Below are 17,378 nucleotides of genomic sequence, written 5' to 3'. Positions count from 1 at the left end.
CACTTAAAACATATCAAGCATTCAATAGCACCTTACGGGTGAGGGAGCCAATCAGGTTGCTTCAAACCCCTGTTGAATCTCACGATCCAAGCCGGACCAGTATTCGAATAGCTGAAAGCTGCATGCATGTACCCTTCTATCAATCCCAGCCAGACTACCTCCCACAGCCCCCACCTCACTGTTTTTCTATCCCCCATCGACCTCCCTGTCTCTTCCCACATTTCCTACCTCCTTAGCTTTCAGAGACCATAAAGTCTTCCTCCCCACTCCCCTCATACTGAAGCGCTCAACAGCTGCCCATCACAACCACTGTAGAAATGAAAGAGGGGTTCGCTCAAAGCCCAATCTTCTATATTGATGGCAATCATTACATCAGAGTGACTTCAGGTGTATGGTGTCAGTTATAGCCCTGGTCTGGGGAAGGACAGAGCAGCGCAGCTAAGTCGGTAAGTGGGGTACGGAGACACGAGATGTGGAAAAGGGGGTTGTGGAGGAAGCAGACACAGGGAGGGGGTCACACTTACTGTCAAGTGGCGAGAGAAGATGGCGCGGCGGCTCAGAGCAGGGTCTTTCCTGTTACAAGCCTCCTCATTGGTTGTGAGGCCGCCACCCCACCCCCGCACTGGGTACTAATGCTTATTTTCCCCCTTAGCCAGCACTCCACTAGAAGAAAGCAAGGTTCTGAGCAAACTGTGTTCTGTTGTTTCTAACCTACTTTTTCGTTTGCTGTGGTTAAGTCATACTACAATGACATTAAAGCTCTGGTGGGGTTGGGAGGGCTTATGAATTGTTACAATAGCACCTCCTGAACAGCTCTCTCTACAGGGACGGAACATCTCAATGAAAAGCTATCAAATGTTTTACTAAGTCTAAAGTTGTGATAAGAGAAAATGTCTTAATTTGGTTCGATTTGCTCTCATGTCCTTGGTCTATGTATGCCATGCTCACATTGTTATTCTTTTGTCCCTCAACCTAGAGTGTTCTGATGTTTTTCTTTTCCATTCTTCTTTTTTTCATCTTTTTCCATACTTCTAGGTTTTTCTTTTGATCACCTCTGGTACACTCTTAATCCTTGAGTGTTTCTCTTATTCTTCTGTCTTCATACTATGGTGTCTCTTGTTTCTTGCTCCCCTGGTGTCTCACCCCCTTTTGCTGCCTAAGATGCCTCCTCTGCCATATACGTTTGGGTATCTTTTTTTCTCCTTTGGGTTCAACCTCATTTTGTCCTGACTGCCTCTCCCGTGTGCTTTTTGTTAAGCACGTGTCACTTGTGCAGCCCATGCTCATCGGCTGACAATCTTTAAAAATGGCTCTTAAAAGGTCCCATTTGTGTTTGCCTTTCTCTGCTATCTCCCTTACATATTCCCAAAGAACAACCAACACCAGACCCACACTATCGTCCCCTTCCGCTCTCACCATCTACCCCTTCTTTTCCTTCTCTGCCCTTCCTGGGGTGCTTTTAGTTTCCTCTCTCCTGTTATTTGCACAGCGCACACCCTCCTATCCTCCATTCTGATGGGTGTAGCATACCACTACACATCTCTCTCCTCTGGACTGATTCTTGTTTTTCTATTCTTCAGACCAAATCTTTATTTTTATTCTGGGCGTTTCCTCTTTCTTCATGGTTTCTTTTGTTCGTCCTCACATGTGATTCTCTAAATAAATTGTGTCACTTGTGAGCCCTTTTGCCGCTCAATTGTCGACAATCTTTAAGAGGTTCAAATCCTGGTCTCATGCTTAAAAGACTGTTCTCTGGTATTAAGCACGTTACAAAATATTAATTAATTTGAATTTATCTTAATATGATGAAAATGTATTACATACTGACATTACTCTTTTTTTCAGTACAAAGAGCACATTTGTCATAAACCTTTTTCTTCTATCCATCTTTCCAGGTTTCTTGTGTCCACTGCCACCCTTCCTTTTTCACTTGACTATGGACTCTCGTCAGTCATTCTCAAAGTGGATGCCATCTTTCATTCTAACTATAGTTTGCATGCTCATTCTTATTAAATTTGTGCTTGCTTTCCCTAGTTCATAATATTATTCTACGACCTTTATTTTTTGCTCCCACTCTCTCCAATCCTCCTCCCTGTTTTCTCTCTCTTCCACTAGTTACTTCAGACCTACCTCCTGCATTCTCCCAAATTTTGGCTATCCTTTCCCCTTTCGCTGTTGCAGTTTGCCATCACTGGCTTATCTGTTGTGAAGCATACACATGTATCCAAGTGTGTTTGTGCAATTGCGTATCACGTGTGAAGTTACATCTAGAGCACTTAGTTGTTTCTTACCTTGGAAACAGTAGGAACTCCGTCTTCTTGTAGACCCCTGGGAGCCATTGGGACACATGTCTTGTGTTTCTTTAGTTCTTAATGAAGTGACAGTCGTGGCAATAAGAGGACCTGTTAATACAAGAAAACTGGCATTAAGAACTCTCTTAAAGGTCTTTTTTGAAATGGTGAGAATGTTCTGATGTTTACGCTGTGGCACACATAGAATAACAGAAATGTGTTCCACCAGGTCTCCTTTAGTTAATACCACAAGTAGCCTTTTCCTCTCTATCTCTTTCTGTAATCCCACTCAGCCTCGGCATTATGACAAGCCGGGAAAAATGGAGTTGACCGTGGCAGACAGTGAATGTTCTCTGATGAGGAATGATAACTCCTGATCCAAATAAATAACCATTGACACCAGGAATTCATTATGTTTGCTCTTGATGGTCTGTCTTCTCTTCCTAAGCACATTATGCTGCAAGACTATTTCATTGAGAAGGTAATCCCTTCCACTCTACGGAAAATCCATGATTTACATTTTGAAAACCTACAGTTGAAGATGTCAATCCAAAGTGCTTTATGCAAAATGTAGACAAGGTCTCAGGTGTAATAAAAGTAGTGTACTGGATAAAAGGATTGATATTGAAAAGCCTATTAATACGCTGAAAATAGATTGCAGTTGGTAAAAATCCAAACATGTATGTTTGAGAACATGAGTTCCTATTTTTTGGAAGGGAGTGGTGGCCAAAACATGTGTTTCAGTTTGTACCGTTCAGGGCCACACACACATTCTAATGCCTCCAGTTTTCTTGGCATAATCTCAGGAGGTACTCACTCTGGTAATTCTGTTGGGTCAATTTTACTATTCTTTTTTTTAAATTTAAATTTGTATTGGCAGTTGTCACATAGCACAAGTATACAAAGCACAATTGCATAATGCAACAACGCAACAACTAGCCTTTTATCAATTTTAACTTTCCCCCAACGAAAACACCACCTACCTAACCCCTCAGACTCCTCCTCAGCCCACTCACCCCCCAAGGGCATCGTACAAAGTGGGTACAAAGAAAAGTGTCCTGGATCCAAAACACCCAGCCCTATAGTCTCACCCTTTTCAATGACAGGCTTCGAAATTGATGGGAGCTGGGAGCTATTTTGCGCCTACTTATAGCCTAGAAAGAGCCTGATTAGCTTAAAACCAACAGTACCAGGAGCTACTTTTGGCTCTACAGGCCGATGCTGAACAAACACAACTATGTGAATTTAACTCTGTGCATTTGGGGCAATCTATAAACAATCATTGGGACACTTCTATATGGCATTTGAAGCATAAGGGGTCATACATGATGGATACATTTAGGTTTGCATTTTATGTGGAATCTAGATTTGCTAGCTCCTCGGTCCCCAGTGGTAGCTCCTGTTTACTGGTTATTGCTGGATACCCAAGAGCTGCTTGTAGCTCCTGCCTATTCAATCCCAATTTCAAACCCTGCAAGGGTTTGCCCACCACCATCAGGTTGGAAATCACCTATGCCCTAAACCTCCTCATGGGTGCCATAATAATACCTTTCCCACCTCCATCATGGTCCTCACATTCACCTAGGATGTACTCAGTCATGACCGTACTTATCAAGAAAGGGTGTCCATTCCAGTGTACATTTCGGCCTCTTATCATGCAGCTGAGCAGTCCGCAGTTGCATCTCGTAAATATCCCAGGCTTTCAGGGCCCATTGTCGTTCAGTGGGGAGCAAAGCCCTCATCCATCCCCTCCCCCAGGCACGCACACGCAGCTAGCAAAAGAAAATGAACCATATGTGGGAGACTCCTCCAGCTCATCAACTCCAAACAGCTCTAGCCTGGGGACGAGAGGTCTCTCAATGCCATCCAGGGATTTTATCCACCCCAGGACCTCCTTCTAGTAATTCTGTACCTTCGCACAGCCCTACCACATATGCCAATAATCCGACCTTTGTCCACAGCCCCTCCAGGATTTAGGATCGATCCCGGCGTACATCTTTGATAATCTTACCGGGTCCTATGGCCATCTATACAATGACTTAATGCCGGTCAATTTGTGCGCATTCTTACATAACATTTCCCACTGCCCAATATCCAGCTCAACCCCCATGTCCTTCTTCCATCGTATCTTGTGCATTTCTATGCCCCCCCTACCCTCGGCTGACAGCAGCGCCTGATATAGTTTGGAGATCAAAGCCTTCATGAGACTACTGTTCCCAATATCTCCTGCGTGCCCGTCAGGCCCCTCTGCAGGGTCCCCTTCCAACCTGGCTTCATTAACACCCCTTTTAGTTGCAAGTATTTAAACACTGACAATTACCTTATGCCCAGACTCTCCTCCAGCGCAGGCAAGCCTATAAACTCCTCTCCCTTCATGATCTGCCAGACCCATTCCAGCCCTGCCTCGTACCAGTCCTGAAAACGTGCATGGTCCAAAATGTCATCCTGTATCAGGGGTGCACATATATGGCTCAACGGCGAGGGCCATGTCGTTATTCCAGTCATTTACTACTTTGCTCTCCACATCGCCCATAGTGGGCCCAAAAGCCGATGCTCATGTACTTTACGTGGGATCGCCGTTAGGGGCGCCCATAACGACTTTCCTACCATTACTGGCCTCAGTAAATGATTCTCAATATGCACCCACAGTCTTTGTGTATCCGTTTGCAGGTGCGGAAGCAACGCCGTAAGTTGTGCTGCTCTATAATGTAGATGCATATCCGGCAACCCCACCCCTCCCTTCTCCTTTGGGTTGTATCATCACCCTGAAGGGCTTCCTATGCTTTTGCCCTTTGTGAGAAACCAAAGGGTGTCTCACCCACTAGTCCTCTGGCACTTGTCATCCAGGTGGCTAAGACAGGGACATCGCTTTTGGATCCAGTTCCTGGGGGTGGACCAGTGCAGGAGGATCACCAGGCTGAGGGGTCTTCAGAGAGTGGGGGTGAGGCAACCGATGGTGAGACGTGGTATTGCCCCATTTCCTTTAACCATGACGCAAACCCCCCCTTTTTTCTACACAAACACTGGGCAGAGGAAGAGGGCGATAGAGTAACAAGTCTAACCCTTACACATCTCATTGGACATGTCCCACTAATCGGGTAAGGCAAAGACAGGCACTTGACTTTAACTACATACATCTGACACTCATTAGCTCTCCCCACACGGATAAAAGGGTAACATAGAGACACACTCTAAGCAAGGTGGAACAAGACAAGGAGCAGAACATCCGAGTCGAACCTACTGGAGTAGAGCGACCAAGAGAGGGACGAGAGCAAAGGGCAAAGAACCCCAAGAGATCCCTGCAAGGGGTCATTGCCTCTGAAGAGCCGAGAAAGACACATGGCGAAGGCCAAATCCCAGACAAGAACACTGCATTGTGTTTCAAAGGTGCCAGAGACCCTCCCAGTTGAACGACACAGTTGGGGAGGCGAGGCTAAGCCGGTGGTACTAACCTTGACTTGTGAATTAAACAAATACAAGAAAAGAATGTACACAGCTGGAGAGTTGGCGAGCAACATGAAAGAGCAGTGTGTGGTTAGGACCGATTGAAAGTGCAACAATATATCCTACAATTGAAGGCTGCAAGCGTGTGGATGAGATGCGAAGGAAGGCAGACCTGCAAGGAACTTTTAATTACTGATAAGGAACAAGTTACTTACCTGTAACTGTTGTTCTCCAGCTTGGGTCTGGCATGGATTCACATGCTCATGAATATTCCCCGTCGTCAGGCTGGAAATCCTCGGTAAAGAAAAAATCAGTTTCAGTTTCGTTTCTGAACTGTCCCTCTACTAATTACCAATCACTGGTCTCTCGGTCATCCCGCCCCCAGCCAATGACTGCCCTCTACTCAAGCCCCTCCTCTGGCAGCCATCTTCAGATTTGGTAGCACGTAAAGTGGCAGTAGGACCAAGAGAAGAGCTGCAGAGGGGTTGGAGGGAGTGTTTGCATGTGGATCCATGCCAGACCTATACTGGAGAGCAACAGTTACAGGTAAGTAACTTGTTCCTTCTCCAGCATGGGGTCTGGCATGGATTCACATGCTCATGAATACAAGAATACATAGCAGTACACACATGCACAACCACGAAGGTGGCAAGGCTCAAGATTAAGCATTTCAACAACTCAACATTAAGCATCTCTTACCTCCTCACTAGGCTCACCTTCAAGCGAACAGTTTGTGCAGCACTGCCTGGCCGACTCTGGACTCCTCCCTGGAATCCCGGTTGACGCAGTAGAATCTCGTGAAGGTGTGTGTCGACCTCCACATATCAGCCCTGCATATATCAGACAGGAACGCCGTGGTAGCAGCGATCGCTCTGGTCGAATGGGCTCTCGGACGGCCGGGCAACGTTCGGTTTGCCAACCGGTGACAGTGCATGATGCAGCCAGAGAGCCATCTGGAAATGAAAGCCTTCGAGAGGGCCTTCCCCTGGTTCAAAGGTCCAGAATTCACAAACAGCTGTGATGTCTTCCGAAAAATCTTTGTGCGGTCCACGTAGAACTTCAGCGCTCTAGCCACATCCAGCGAGTGCAAAGTCCTCTCAGCCGGCGACGAAGGCGACGGGAAGAAAATAGGTAACACCAAGGGCTCATTGAGGCGGAAGTCCGACGGCACCTTGGGCATGAAGGAGGGGTGCATCCTCAGCACTACCCTCGTCTCGTGGGGTGTCAGGTATGGAGGTTTACAGGAGAGGGCCTGGATCAATCCCACTCGTTGTGCATAGGTGATGGCCACAAGAAACGCTGTCTTCCATGATAGGAATTTCAACGGTGCCGAATGCAGAGACTCGAATGGCGGCCCCATGAGTCTGGTCAGCACCACGTTGAGCTCCCACGCCCGGGCCGGGGTCTTGACCGGCGGGAACAAGCTGAACAGTCCTTTCATGAACTCCTTCACTAGGCGTGAGACCACAGCAACGACCGCCCCAGAGTTCTGGTGTAGCGGGAGATAGCCACCAGATGGATGTTGATCGAGGCATGTGCCAGCCCCGCCTTGGCCAGCGATAGCAAGTACGGCAGCACTTGAGGGGCTGCAATCCGTAGAGGGTTGATCTTCTGTGCACGGCACCAGACAGAGAACCTCTTCAATTTATGCCCGTAGCACTTAAGAGTCGAGGACGCCCTGGCCTTTGCAAGGACATCCTTGCAGTCCGCCAGGATATCGTAGCCTCCGAACTCTAGTGCTGCAGGAGCATGCCTGCAGGTTCAGCGATCCATGGTCGTGAAGTAGGATGGCGCCTCCTTCCCTGGCGAGGAGATCCACCTCCGTCAGCAATTTGACTGGGGGGGGGGGGCGCTGACAAGTCCAGAAGGTCCGGGAACCATATCTGCCTCGGCCACGCCAGTGCGACGATGATCATCCTGCACAGGGACCGTCTGAGTTGACTGATGAGTCGCAGAAGCAACGGCAATGGTGGGAATGCATACAGGAACAGGTCGTGCCAGGGGAAGGAGAATGCATCGCCCATGCTCCCCGGCTGGGGAAACCTGCTGGCGAACCTCTGGCACTTGGTGTTCGTTTCCGTTGCGAATAAATCTATCTGGAATAGCAGATCCACCTGATCCTGCCAGAGTTCCCACTCGTGGCACGAGCGCAGCTCCCTGCTGAGCGAGTCGGCAACAGTGTTCTTTACTCCTGCCAGGTTTGAAGGTTACCAGGAACATCCAATGGGCCACGGCCCAGTGCCACAGATCCTGCGCTTCCTTTGATAGGGCTGGGGATCTGGTGCCCCCTTGCTTCCGGATGTAGAACATCGTGGTGGTGTTGTTGGTGAAGACCCTCATCACCTTGCCCTTGAGGGACGGAAGGAACGACCTGAGGGCCCACGGCTCAGAGCTCCAGGACTTTGATGTGTAGTGACCTCTCGTCCGGGAGCCAAAGGCCTCTTGTGTGGAGATCTCCGGTGTGCACTCCCCATCCTTCCAGGGAGGCGTCACCGTCTCCTGATGTGTGGGGGTCTGGAAGTCCATACCCGCCGCTAGATGCGCGCGGTTGCCCCTCCACCGGATTGCTTGGCGGAACGTCTCGTTGAGGGAGATCCTGTCTTCGAAACTGCCCGCTGCCTGCATCCAACGGGTGTCGAGGAACTCCTGCAATGGTTGCATCCGCAACCTGCATAGGCGCACGAGGTAGATGCACAATGACATCATGCTGATTAGGGACTTGATGGACCTCACCCTGGGCATGTCCATGGTCAACAGCCGCTGTACCTTGCTCAGGGTGGCCTTCGTCCTTTCCTCCGACGGCGAAGCCAATCACGCCACTGTGTCGAGTCTGGCTCCCAGGAACAGCGTCTTGCGACAGTACCAAGTGGGATTTTGCGAAGTTGATCGAGAATCCCAAATCCGTGAGCAGTTGGACGGTCTTCTCTGTGTGATCGATGGCGAGTTCCCTTGACTTTGCTCGGATGAGCCAATCGTCCAGGTAGGGGTAAACGTGGATCCCCTGCAGGTGCAGCCGTGCCACCACCGGTGCCAGGCACTTGGTGAAGACCCTGGGCGTCGACTTCAATCCGAAGGGCACAGCCTTGAACTGGTAGTGTTGCCCTTGGACCACGAATCGAAGGAACTTTAGATGTTCTTTGAGTATGAGGATGTGGAAGTAGGCATCCTCCAAGACCAGTGACGATAGGATGTCGCCCTCCTCCAGCTTTACCAGCACGTGCTAAAGGGTGACCATCCGGAATTTCTGGGACTTGATGCATTTGTTTAGACGACGAATGTCCAGGATGGGTCGCCAACCTCCGGTCTTCTTTCGGATGAGGAAGTACCGCGAGTATACTCCGGAGCCCCGGAGCCTCTTTGGTACGAGTTCTATTGCGCTCTTTTTCAGCATTCCAAGTAGCTGTGGCACATGGTTTTCCTTCCTGGCCACGGGTGGTAGACGGGGACACTTTCTTTGGAATTCCAGAGTGTGCCTTTGGGCCAGCACGTCCAGCACCCAGCGGTCGGTGGAGATGGACTCCCAGGCGCTGACGAATTTCGCCAGCCGGCCTCCCACCGGGGTGCTTGGTTGGGGGCCCAACGTCACGGGCGGTTCAATCTTTTTTTGCCGAGGTATTGTTGCGGTGGCCTCCTTGGCAACGACGACGTCCTCCGGCCCTGCGACGATGAGTGGGCCGCTTGGCGGTACGACGAGGAACCGCCACCACATCCTTTGGTGGCACCTTGAGACTTGCCTCCGGGGATCCGAAAGGGCAGCTGTCATTGATGCAGAGAACCCAAGACCCAGCCAGTCTCGGTGTCCGCCTTGATGGCCTGCAGCGACTCGTCCACTGCCTTGCCGAATAGGTTGTTCCCGTCGAAGGGCATGTCTAGTACCCTGGTCTGAACGTCCTGCCGGAAGTCGGTGTCCTTGAGCAAACTGCATCGTCGAAGGCAAACGCTGTTGCCCATCTGTCAAAACCCGGTGTCGGCAATGTCCGTGGCCACCGTGATGGCGTGGTCCGACGTCACCTCGCCTTCCTGTAGGATTTCAAGGGCCTCCGCCCTCTTGTCGTCTGGCAGGAAATCCAGGAGGGGAGCGATCTTGAACCACAGCTCCCTGTCGTAGCACACCATGATCGCGACGGCGTTGGCCGCCCTGATGGTCGTCGCCGCCGACGAGATGATTCGTCGTCCCATGGTGTCCAGCTTCTTCCCCTCGCCGTCCGGTGGGGAAGTGGAAGTTGATCCCATCGCCCCTGCCGATTTCTTCTTGGCCGCTGCGGAGACCACTGAATCCGGGGACGGCTGAGCTCTAAGGCACATCGGGGCAGAATCTGGGACCCGGTACTTCTTCTCATACTGGTCCCTCTTTGCAGGAGCCGTGGACGGGTTCTTGAGTAGTAACAGTCCTTCGTCCCAGATATCGTCCAGTAACGGTACTGAGAGGACGGTCTTCCTCTTGTCCTCCCGTCGTTGGTAGAGGAAACCCTCCTTCTTCTGCTCTTAGGAACAAAGCTGGAAAAGCTCTGATGCCCTGGTGATCATGGCGTGGAAGGAGCCAATTTCGTCGGGAGGGGAGGTCCGGGCAGGGGGTGATGGGAGATCCATCCCGTCTTCACCACCTTCGTCGTCCGTCCCCGTCGTCTCCGGTCCAGTCTCATCCCTCGGTGGAGGGGAAGGAGGTGAAGGCTGGAAAGGAGGGAGGGATGGATTCGCCTCCGCTTGTTCGGTGTGCTTCCCAACGGTCCAGGCGCCGCTGGATCATCCACTGGGGGTAAGGGCAACATTGTCCTTATCTCCGTACACAGGGTCTGGATAGCCATCAAGATTGCTCCTGTGGCATAGGCATCGGTTGCGACGGAAGCAACGGCTGGAGAGTGGGGTCCTCAGTCTCCTCCACGGCCCGCGGCTCCTCGTCGGCTCCACCGTTGCTCTCTACATCCGCCTCATCGGGATCCCTCCTGTAGGACCAGACTTACTCAAACCTCTTGTCCAGGATCTTTGCGACGCCAGCCAGCTCATCTTCGGAGGTGGTATCTGTGTCCGTTATGGCTACCGTGCCCCCCCCCCCCTTTCTCCTCCCGGGGTTTCACAGGGGTCTTCTCGATAGACTGAAAAGACGATTCTCTCCAGGGTGGCAGGGAAACTCTAGGCCCGGCAGTCGTCTCCACTGGGGTAGCCTCCAGAGGCTTCGCAAGGGCCGCCACAACTCCTTCAATCGAGGCCTTTGCCGGGTGAATCAGGGCCTTCGCGACCTTGGGCGTGCCTGAGGCCTTCACCTTAGGGGGAGGGTCGCTGCATCGCTCCCCCTCGGCTGTCGCGGTCGGGATCGACCAGGGCTTCTCCCGAAGCTTACCTGGGTTCTCCAACTTCCTCTTCACCGAGCCAGAGCTTTGGCTCGTGGATGATGGCGTTGGTGACAACACGCCCTGCCTGGCAGCCAAAGAGCCCGAACCATCGGCGCTCCCGGTGCCCGCAGACTCACGGTGCTTCGCCTTTTGTTGGGCCCCTGTCGCCAGAGCACCCTCAAAGCTCTTAGAAGACCGCTCCGACTTCTTCTTCTTCTCACCTGCTGCTGGGCTCTTCCCCTCCAGCCAGTTGGTGAGTCGAACGCGACGATCCTTCATTGTCCGTTGGGCCATGTTCTTACAAAACGCAGTCCTTCTCCACATGCAATTTGTCGTTGTGAAGGGAGTAGAGGCACTGGGGGTGCTCATCTTCCTTGAAGACATTCTGTAATCCGCATCCAGGGCAGCTCCTGAACAGCTTGGATCCAACAGGTGTCGTGTTTCCTTTGTCCTGGGCCATGACCACGCTGGGTAGGCCTCAAAGATCTTCTGGAATCCTCCAAGAAGTCAAAACTCGATGGAAATTTACCCTTGAGGGGCGTAGAAAAATTCCGAAACGGGTGCCGTTGATCGGAAGAAGAAACGATGGAGCTTGAGGCTCGATTGACCAAAAATATGAGAGTAAACTCTTAAAAAAAAACGCAAAACGCAGCAAAAGCTCGAGAGCTATAGCTTGAGGACTCCCAATACTTGAACGTGCGGTAAAAATCTGAAGATGGCTGCCAGAGGAGGGGTTTGGGTAGAGGGCACTCATTGGCTGGGGCAGTATGACCCAGAGACCAGTGATTGGTTATTAGTAGAGGGACAGTTCAGAAACGAAACTGCAACTGATTTTTTCTTTACTGAGGATTCCCAGCCTGACGACGGGGAATATTCATGAGCATGTGAATACATGCCAGACCCCATGCTGGAGAACTATGAAGCCAGCAATACAAAGTAGCGGAATGGTCCGGTGAAAGGAAGTACCCCACTCGAAAGTCTCAGCGAAAAGTGAATTGTTTTTGTGATAAAGCGACAAAGTGAATGAACTTTAAAAAGGTGTTTTCAAGAATAACCACGAACAAAGGGGAAGTAAACAAAGTGAATGTTGAACTTTTGTGTGTGTGATACTGAACTACCCAGACCACGAGACACTGGGGCAAATAACACAAGTGTCTGAGAAAAAGGGAAAGTCGAAGTGGTCCTGCCGAGGTCCATAGCAAAAGCCTCACACATTCAAAAGTCTTTTGACATCAGGAAAAGGTCTGAGCCTGACTGAGGGAGACCAAAAGTGTGATAAAATAGGGCAAGGGAACCCCTAAAGCTTGGGGAAGGGAACCCCTGCAAGTGATGTGATTGAAAGGTCTGAGCCTGGCAGAGGGAGACCTATGTAAACTTTTTGCTTTGCAAGGTCCAAGCTCGATCAAGGGAGACCTGTGCAAACCTTTGTTGATCTGTGAAAGAACTTTTGAAAGCCAGAATAAGTGACTTTAACGTGGAAGGCCAGACGTGACTCGATTCATGTTTTCAACTGTCTTTGTTTTGAGAACCTGAGCCAGAGGGCGGGCCGTTTTACTCCATGCTGTCTAACGTGGGAAGGTGATCTGACTCAGCCACATTGATTCTTTATGCTACGACACTGATTTTCGTTTTGCATACATATTCCCCTTTACACACGTTTTGTATAAGAGATAGGGCAGGCATTAGGTTTTGTTAGTATAGGCCATCTTTGATTTGACAGAGACTGACTAGGACTGTGTTTTGTTTATTATTTGATTATATAGGGCAAAGTAGGAGTTTTTCCAAACCCTGAATATTGATTAAAGGTTTTGAAATGTAATCTATTGCGTCAGTGTCATACTTGCGATACCATGCCTCCCTTATACCATGCCATATAAATTTCTCCAGCTGGCGCTTCGTTTCCGTAAAGTGGGCCTCAGGCATTGCAATGGGCAGTGCCTGATAAAAGTAGAACACCATGGGAAGGAATGTCATTTTGACTGCATTTAATCTACTCAGCCATGACAGGTCGAGCCTCGACCATCTTTCCATATCGTCAAAGAGCGTACACAACAGCGGTGGGTAATTCATCTCAAAGATAACGGAAATCTTTGAGAAACTGTACCCCCAAATACTTTATTCTATCCCCTGCTATTGGAATGCCAAAGTCTGTCAGGTCCCTACTGTCTGCACTCAACTCTCGACCCAAGGGGAAAAGGACCGATTTAACCAAGTTAACATTTAACCCTGATACATGTCCATACTCTGCCAGCAGCTGGAGCACACCCAGACCGATGTAGCTACGTCAGAAAGATGGAGGAGAATATCGTCCGCAGAGACTTATACTCTGTCTCCCACTCTGATGCCAGCCACCTGCTTGTCTTGCTTCATCTTAATACTGAGCAATTCTATAGGTAATGCAAAAAGCAGGGAGAATAAGGGACATCCTTGCCTAGTGCACCTGTAAAGGTCCGAGCCCCAGAGTGTCTGTCCATTAACCACTACCCTTGCATTTGGCGTTGTGTATATATGTCACACCCATGGTACAATCCACATTTCACCATCCGGATTACCCCCTTATCAGGGCGCGAATTTTGCGGCGAACAGTTCCTTTCTGGCAACGTTGGAGGTTGCTAGGGAACCTAAGGTTGTTGTCACAGGGTCATGTGCCTGATCAGCTGACATCCACATTACCAGCTGGAAGCTCGACATGCCTCCTTGACTCAAATCCCAGCGTCCATAAAAGAATCTGCAAGGCCAGAGTTGGCGCTTCTGATTAGCGTTATTTTTCTAATTACTTACAGCCAAACTCTTTGCGAAACCGACCTTGGAAATCCATACCCGACTATCCTTCTGCCTCTCCCTTGTACTTGGTCTGATCTGCTGGCTTCCGACCCGGACCGTCCCAGACCCAGTGCTTGCTTCATTTCCGAAGCTCCTTGTAACTTGCTCCCGCTCTGTGCTTCAAACGCCCAGCACGAATTCCGACTTCAAGCTGCGCGTACCTAACACTAAACCCGCAGCATACTGTCTGTCACGGGACCCGAGGCCCAAACGCTCCCAGCACGGAAAGTTATCATCGCATCTGCAGCGTATCCCTTTCTCCCACGGGACCCAAGACACAAACGTTTCAGCACGGACATCGCCAGCGGCCTCTCGCAGGACATTGACCAGTTGAGAGCTGTTGCGGCACCTCTGCATCTGATAACCGGTGGGACGGGAACGTAGTTTCTTCCCCTCTGGGGTTGTTCCTTCTTAGTAGTGTCCTCTTTTTCCACCACTCTTCTTCCACGCAACGGGACATATTCTAAGTACATTCCGTATCCTGAACTTCAACTTAGGAGACATTGCCCAAGAATCAACAGTGCAAGTATTCGAACGCTCTGCTGTGGAATTGCACCATTCCGACTCTAGTAGCGACTCTTGTTCCGTTCAGGGAGTTCCCTATACTAACCTTTCCTTTTTTTTATTTTGTCCTACCGTTGTTTCCATCTTTAGGAGTCTCTTTAGTTCACAGAGGGTAAGCTTTAATAATTATATTGTACTGTCCAACTCCTCCTCTCTGGCCTTAGCTAATGACTCTTTCTCCTCCTAGGTACTACCAACCTACAGTCACCTGTTTTACAGGTATTGACATTAGCAATAGACCATAGTTACATTTCCTTCTTATCCACTCCGTTCTAACCATTTGTCCTTCTTTTAAAGCTTGGTGAAAGCGGTGTGGGTATCCCCGCTCTTTTGGGTAATTTACAATCTTGGCTGTTATCCTAACACGTCAAGAGGGTCCATTGCCAGAAAAAGTTCCCTCAGTGAGAGGGAGTCCGGTCTGGTATTTCCCTTTGGGAATTACGCCAGCAGTGACTGAAGTATCTGGACTCATTGAACAGCTCTCTTCTGATCCTGAGCCAACGCCCCGGCCTGTCTGCACGGTGGTGAGTCTAACAATATAGCCCAGATTGCCTGCCACATTCTTTCTCCAAAACCTATCTTGCAAAGCACTGTAAACAGGAATCCCCACTTCACCCTTCTTGGCATCTAGACTCAGTTACGCAAATCCCTCTGACTCAGCGGAAACATGCTCCATGAGGTCCAGGGTCTTCCTAATGGCATCCATTCCCTGCCTTCCCACTATAAAACCCACTTATCTGAGTGTATCAGCCAAGGCATTATTCTCTCTAAGCGGGTGGCCAGTATTTGTGTAAATATTTTTTCATCTACTTGATATTGGTCGGTAGGAAGAGCACCGTTTCGGGTCTGTCCCCTCCTTATGAATCACAGTGATCAGCGCTTAACTAAAGGACGCTGGAGCAATCCCGGTATCTAGTATGTTGTTATACACCTTTGTCATTTGCGCTACAAGGACCTTTGAGAACCGTTTATAAAATGCAGTCGTGTAGCCATCATCACCCAGGGCCTTACCATTTGGGAGCTGCCGGATTGCCTCCAGCACCTCTTCTCTGGCTATCGGGCGCTGCAGAAGTTCAACCTCTGAACCAGTGAGCGCCTCCATTTCAACTTCCTGGAGATATTCATCAGGCCCTGTCCCCTCATTCTTGCACTGTCTCATATAGACCTTCATAATAGCATGCAAAACCTTTGAGGGTACTCTCCGCCGGACACCCCTCCTCCCGCATTTCTACCATGTCAGCATTGAGCTGATTATTCTCCAGGCCTGCAATCTTACTTTCCATCGTGCTCACTCTCCCAGTGAGGTCTGCGGTTGAAGACACAATTCGGATAAATTCCCTTCTGCAGGGCAATGTAGTAAGCACCAGCACATGGTATTTTGTATTTGTATTTATTGATTTATAAAGCGCCTTACACCAAGTAGTACATAGTAGGCGTCAACATGTCAACATCAAACCCACACCAAAAGCCATCCTTATAGGCAACCTCAAACTTGGTCTTAATGACCCAGGTGACACTAATGCTATAGCGCTAGCCAACTCCCTTAGTGCTCTAGGCTTCATACACTGCCTCAGCACCCCGACCCATATCAAAGGGCGCCTATTTGATTGGATAGCAGACCTTAACTATCAGGTTGCCATCAGCTCAAGCACCCCTTGCCCATGGTCTGACCACCACATTGTGACCTACTCGATCTCACCCATCTGTCACACCTCGCACCCTGCTGCCTCACTGCCAACCACACTGCGCAGAAGTTTCAGAAGTATTACGAAAGACAATATCTTGCCTTTGCTGACCCTAATGTGCTAGCCAATCTCTACTCTAAGACACTGACAGAAGCCATCAGCGCCATTTCCCCACTAGCACTGCGCAAATCTAAACCCACAGCAAATATCAATTTTTGATTCACCCCCAACCTCCAAGAACTCTGTGCCAAAAAACGCATAGCTGAAGCCAAGTAGAAAGGCTCACCCTCTGATCACCAGAAGGGTATCTTTACCACAGCAGCACAATTCTAGGCCACCCTACTTGCAAAAGCAACCACATACAATACACAAATTGTTAATGCCAAATAAAAGGTTCCATGTGATATTTTCGCCGGAAAAATATCGCGATGCAAAAATATCGCCATATTTTTGCGGCGAAAATAACACATGGACCCTGCGGGGGACACCGCTGCATCATTTTTTATGTGCGGGGGACACCCCTGCAACCCCCGCACCTAATATTTTCGCCACCAAAAATATCGCCTATGGCCGTTCCTGACGACCATATGTTCGGCGATATTTTTGCTGGTGAAAATATTACCTGATACCAGATAAAATACAAGAGAAATCTTCACGATCCTCAGGGAACTGGAGTCCCCCTCCACACCTCCACCTACCTTCTCTAAAGACGAGCCATGGTGAACCAATATACAAAAGGCCATGCTCAACAAAATCGACACCCGGCACACCAAAATCCACCTCAAGCAAGCAACTCTTAAAACTGGACAACCTATAGCTACCTCCCACAACCCCCCCCAAACCCACCTCCCAGAAAGCACCTCGGCCATTTCACTTTGCTAATATCACTGAGACGGAAGTCTGAAAACATTGAAATGCAAGGGTGACATCTGCCCAGCCCCCATCATCAAGGACTGTTCAGAAGTCTTAGCCCCCTTCATCACCTCCTTTTCTCCGGGTCTGGTCCCCACCAGTCTGAAGGAAGCTTGGGTACTCCCCCCCTCATCAAACAAACCTTCACTAGACCCTACCATACCCAACAACTATCGACCTATCACCACTGTTCCATTTCTACAGAAGATCCTGGACAGAGCGGCCTACATTCAAATTCAGCACTTCCTAGAAGTGAACCACATTCTGAGAATACACCAGTCCGGATTCCGCCCCGGCCATGGAACCGCCCACTTCTCTTCTAAAGCTAC

General features: G+C 49.7%; 1 protein-coding gene across 1 annotated transcript in view; it reads right to left on the bottom strand.

The window, feature by feature from the left end:
* Nucleotides 1-17,378, bottom strand: part of LOC138526456 (zinc finger protein 684-like) — a 235,324-nt gene that overhangs the window by 112,910 nt on the left and 105,036 nt on the right. The window contains exon 3 of the mRNA XM_069637228.1: nucleotides 2,292-2,402. Within this exon, the coding sequence (XP_069493329.1) occupies nucleotides 2,292-2,402 (111 nt within the window). The remainder of the gene's footprint in view (nucleotides 1-2,291; nucleotides 2,403-17,378) is intronic.

This window comes from Ambystoma mexicanum, chromosome 7p, assembly GCF_040938575.1.
Source record: "Ambystoma mexicanum isolate Mex_15411 chromosome 7p, UKY_AmexF1_1, whole genome shotgun sequence".
Classification (NCBI taxonomy): domain Eukaryota; kingdom Metazoa; phylum Chordata; class Amphibia; order Caudata; family Ambystomatidae; genus Ambystoma; species Ambystoma mexicanum.
Note: the sequence above shows the minus strand (reverse complement) of the source record. Positions and strands in the feature narration are given on the sequence as shown.